The 2500-nt window shown below is 48.3% G+C and overlaps 1 protein-coding gene across 1 annotated transcript in view; it reads right to left on the bottom strand.

The window, feature by feature from the left end:
* Positions 1–2500, bottom strand: part of LOC134087461 (echinoderm microtubule-associated protein-like 6) — a 69005-nt gene that overhangs the window by 45765 nt on the left and 20740 nt on the right. Inside the window, exon 5 of the mRNA XM_062540972.1 lies at positions 1495–1680. Coding sequence (XP_062396956.1) covers positions 1495–1680 — 186 coding nt within the window. The remainder of the gene's footprint in view (positions 1–1494; positions 1681–2500) is intronic.

Genomic DNA, 2500 nt, shown 5'->3' with positions numbered 1-2500 from the left:
AGAAAGAAAGAAAGAAAAAAAGAAAAAAATAGAGGCAGGAAGAGAGCAAAAGAGGGAGGGAGAGAGATATGAAGTAGGAGAGAAGGGATTGTAAATTCTATTCATGTTATAATAATAGGAGGAATATAATCACTGTCAGCCATTTTGAGTCATAGCGAGAGAGAGATGGAGAGAGAGAGAGAGGGGGAGAGAGAGAGAGAGAGAGAGAGAGAGAGACAGGAGAGGCAGTAACACAAAGAGACCTGAGGAAGATGAAAGAGGAGCCGACGACGCCAAAAAAAAGAGAGAAAACAACCCTTCATACGCAACCCAGAGACTGTGAGGTTTGTGCGTCGCCAAGATCAGAGAGAGCACCTGAAATCTGACAACTGCACCCCGAACTGAAGATCAAAGGACCCCCCCCCCCATGCCCCCCCCACCCCTAAACCACCTTCATATTCACACCCCTTCCCACCGCACCCCCAGACAGATCTCAGATTCGACTGGAGACAAGCTCATGGGTGCCAAAACCCCCCCCAAAAAAAACATCAACAAATTCGGAGCGTTTGAAGCTCTAAGACATTAGAGCGGGGGGAGAATCTTCCAGAAGTCGGGCTAATCTAGCGGCGGGTACTTAGCGAGACTGACGCGCGCGTCCCCCGCGTGTGGGCACAGATCACAGGGAGGAAGTGACAAACGACAGCAAGCGAGGCAACGAGGCGCCACGGCAATAACATGGCGTGCTGTGCACTGACACTGACGATGTAGTATGGGGGGGGGGGGGGGGGGGGGTAAAGAGTAGAGGTGCGTGAGGAAATGTGGGCTTGGTGTTTCACCCAGCTCACCTTGTCACCAGCTTTCTGTGTGAGTCTCTCTCTGTGTGTGTGTGTGTGTGTGTGTGTGTGACTGTGTGTCTGTGTGTGTGTGTGTGTGTGTGTGTGCAAATGTGGGTTTGGTGTTTCACCCAGCTCACCTTGTCACCAGCTTTCTTTGTGAGTCTCTCTCTGTGTGTGTGTGTGTGTGTGTGTGTGTGTGTGTGTGCAAATGTGGGTTTGGTGTTACTCCCAGTTCACCTTGTCACCAGCTTCCTGTACGAGTGTGTGTGTGTGTGTGTGTGTGTGTGTGTGTGTGTGTGTGTGTGTGTGTGTGTGTGTGTGTGTGTGTGGACATGCATGCGAGCGCATGGTTGTGTTTGTGTATGGTTTTACACCACACTTGGATGTGTATTTTTGCAGGCATTCGTTCCTCTGTAACAGTAACTGAGTGTGTGCGTGTGGTGTGTGTGGTGTGTGTGTGTGTGTGTGGTGACTGTGGTATGTGTGTGTGTGTGTGTGTGTGGTGACTATGGTGTGTGTGTGTGTGTGTGTGTGTGTGTGTGTGTGTGTGTGTGTGTGTGTGTGTGTGTGTGTGTGTGTGTGTGTGTGTGTGGTGTATGTGTGTGTGTGTGTGTGTGTGTGTGTGTGTGGTGACTATGGTGTGTGTGTGTGTGTGTGTGTGTGTGAGCTCCTCACTCACGCTGTGCGCAGCCTGAATGGTGCGGGCCAGGTTGAGGCCCTTCCACACGTAGATGTCTCCGTTGAGCGCGCCGGAGTAGGTGACCTCGTCCTTGGCGGTGGCCACGCACAGGATGGTCTGCAGGTCGCCCGTCTTGCCGAAGATCCCCCGCTTGGGGGTCAGTGCGTTCCCACATAACGTCCAGAACTGAGGCGGGAGGGAGGACGAGAGAAAGGAAGAGAGAGAGAAATTATGTATGTGTGTAACGTGTGTTATAGACCTCTGAAGTTCACCTACAAAAAAGCTACCGTCTTTGCCCAAACAAGGAGATCCGGTATCTTGAGATTTTTTCTATGGGAAAATAACATGGGGATTTTCAATTATTGCACCTGTTAAATTCTCGCGGGGATGATGACATTGGAAATACAGACGTTTTTCGCTACACAGTTTTGTCCACTGCCGTCTAGTGGATACTGTGATCTTCGGTACAGTAGGTGAAGACGGCACACTTTGATCTTTGCTACCCCTGAGCTAACTTACAATGCAACTTGCCATAGGCAGTTAGCTTCAATTAACTGCCGGATCTCCTTGTATGGGCAAAGATGGCAGCTTTGGATCCTTTTTGTTGGCGAACTTCAGAGGTCTATTAAACACTAAAGAGTTTTTCGTACATGTACCTTAAAATCATGTTTCCAAAATCATTTCAGTGGTTCATCAACTCCTAACAGGGTGAACGACACTTTCACTTCGCAGCCCTCTATCGACTATAACCGCACTATGTAACTTTACCAGATCGGGTAGCCTATCAGTAGTTTGATGAAATGAGACATAAGAAACTACAAATTTGACTTGCTTCAATGTCACAATACATTACACTTTCATAAAATCATGCTACATACTCTATCTTGTCAGTGGGCGACGTTATTTGCTGGATAAACAAATAGCGTGCATGCGACAGCGGAAAGTGCTTTAGTGTTGCTCTACTGTAATACTAAAAAAATCATTCTAGAATGATCATTGTAACAGA

This window comes from Sardina pilchardus, chromosome 1 (genome assembly GCF_963854185.1).
Source record: "Sardina pilchardus chromosome 1, fSarPil1.1, whole genome shotgun sequence".
Taxonomy (NCBI): Eukaryota; Metazoa; Chordata; class Actinopteri; order Clupeiformes; family Clupeidae; genus Sardina; species Sardina pilchardus.
Note: the sequence above shows the minus strand (reverse complement) of the source record. Positions and strands in the feature narration are given on the sequence as shown.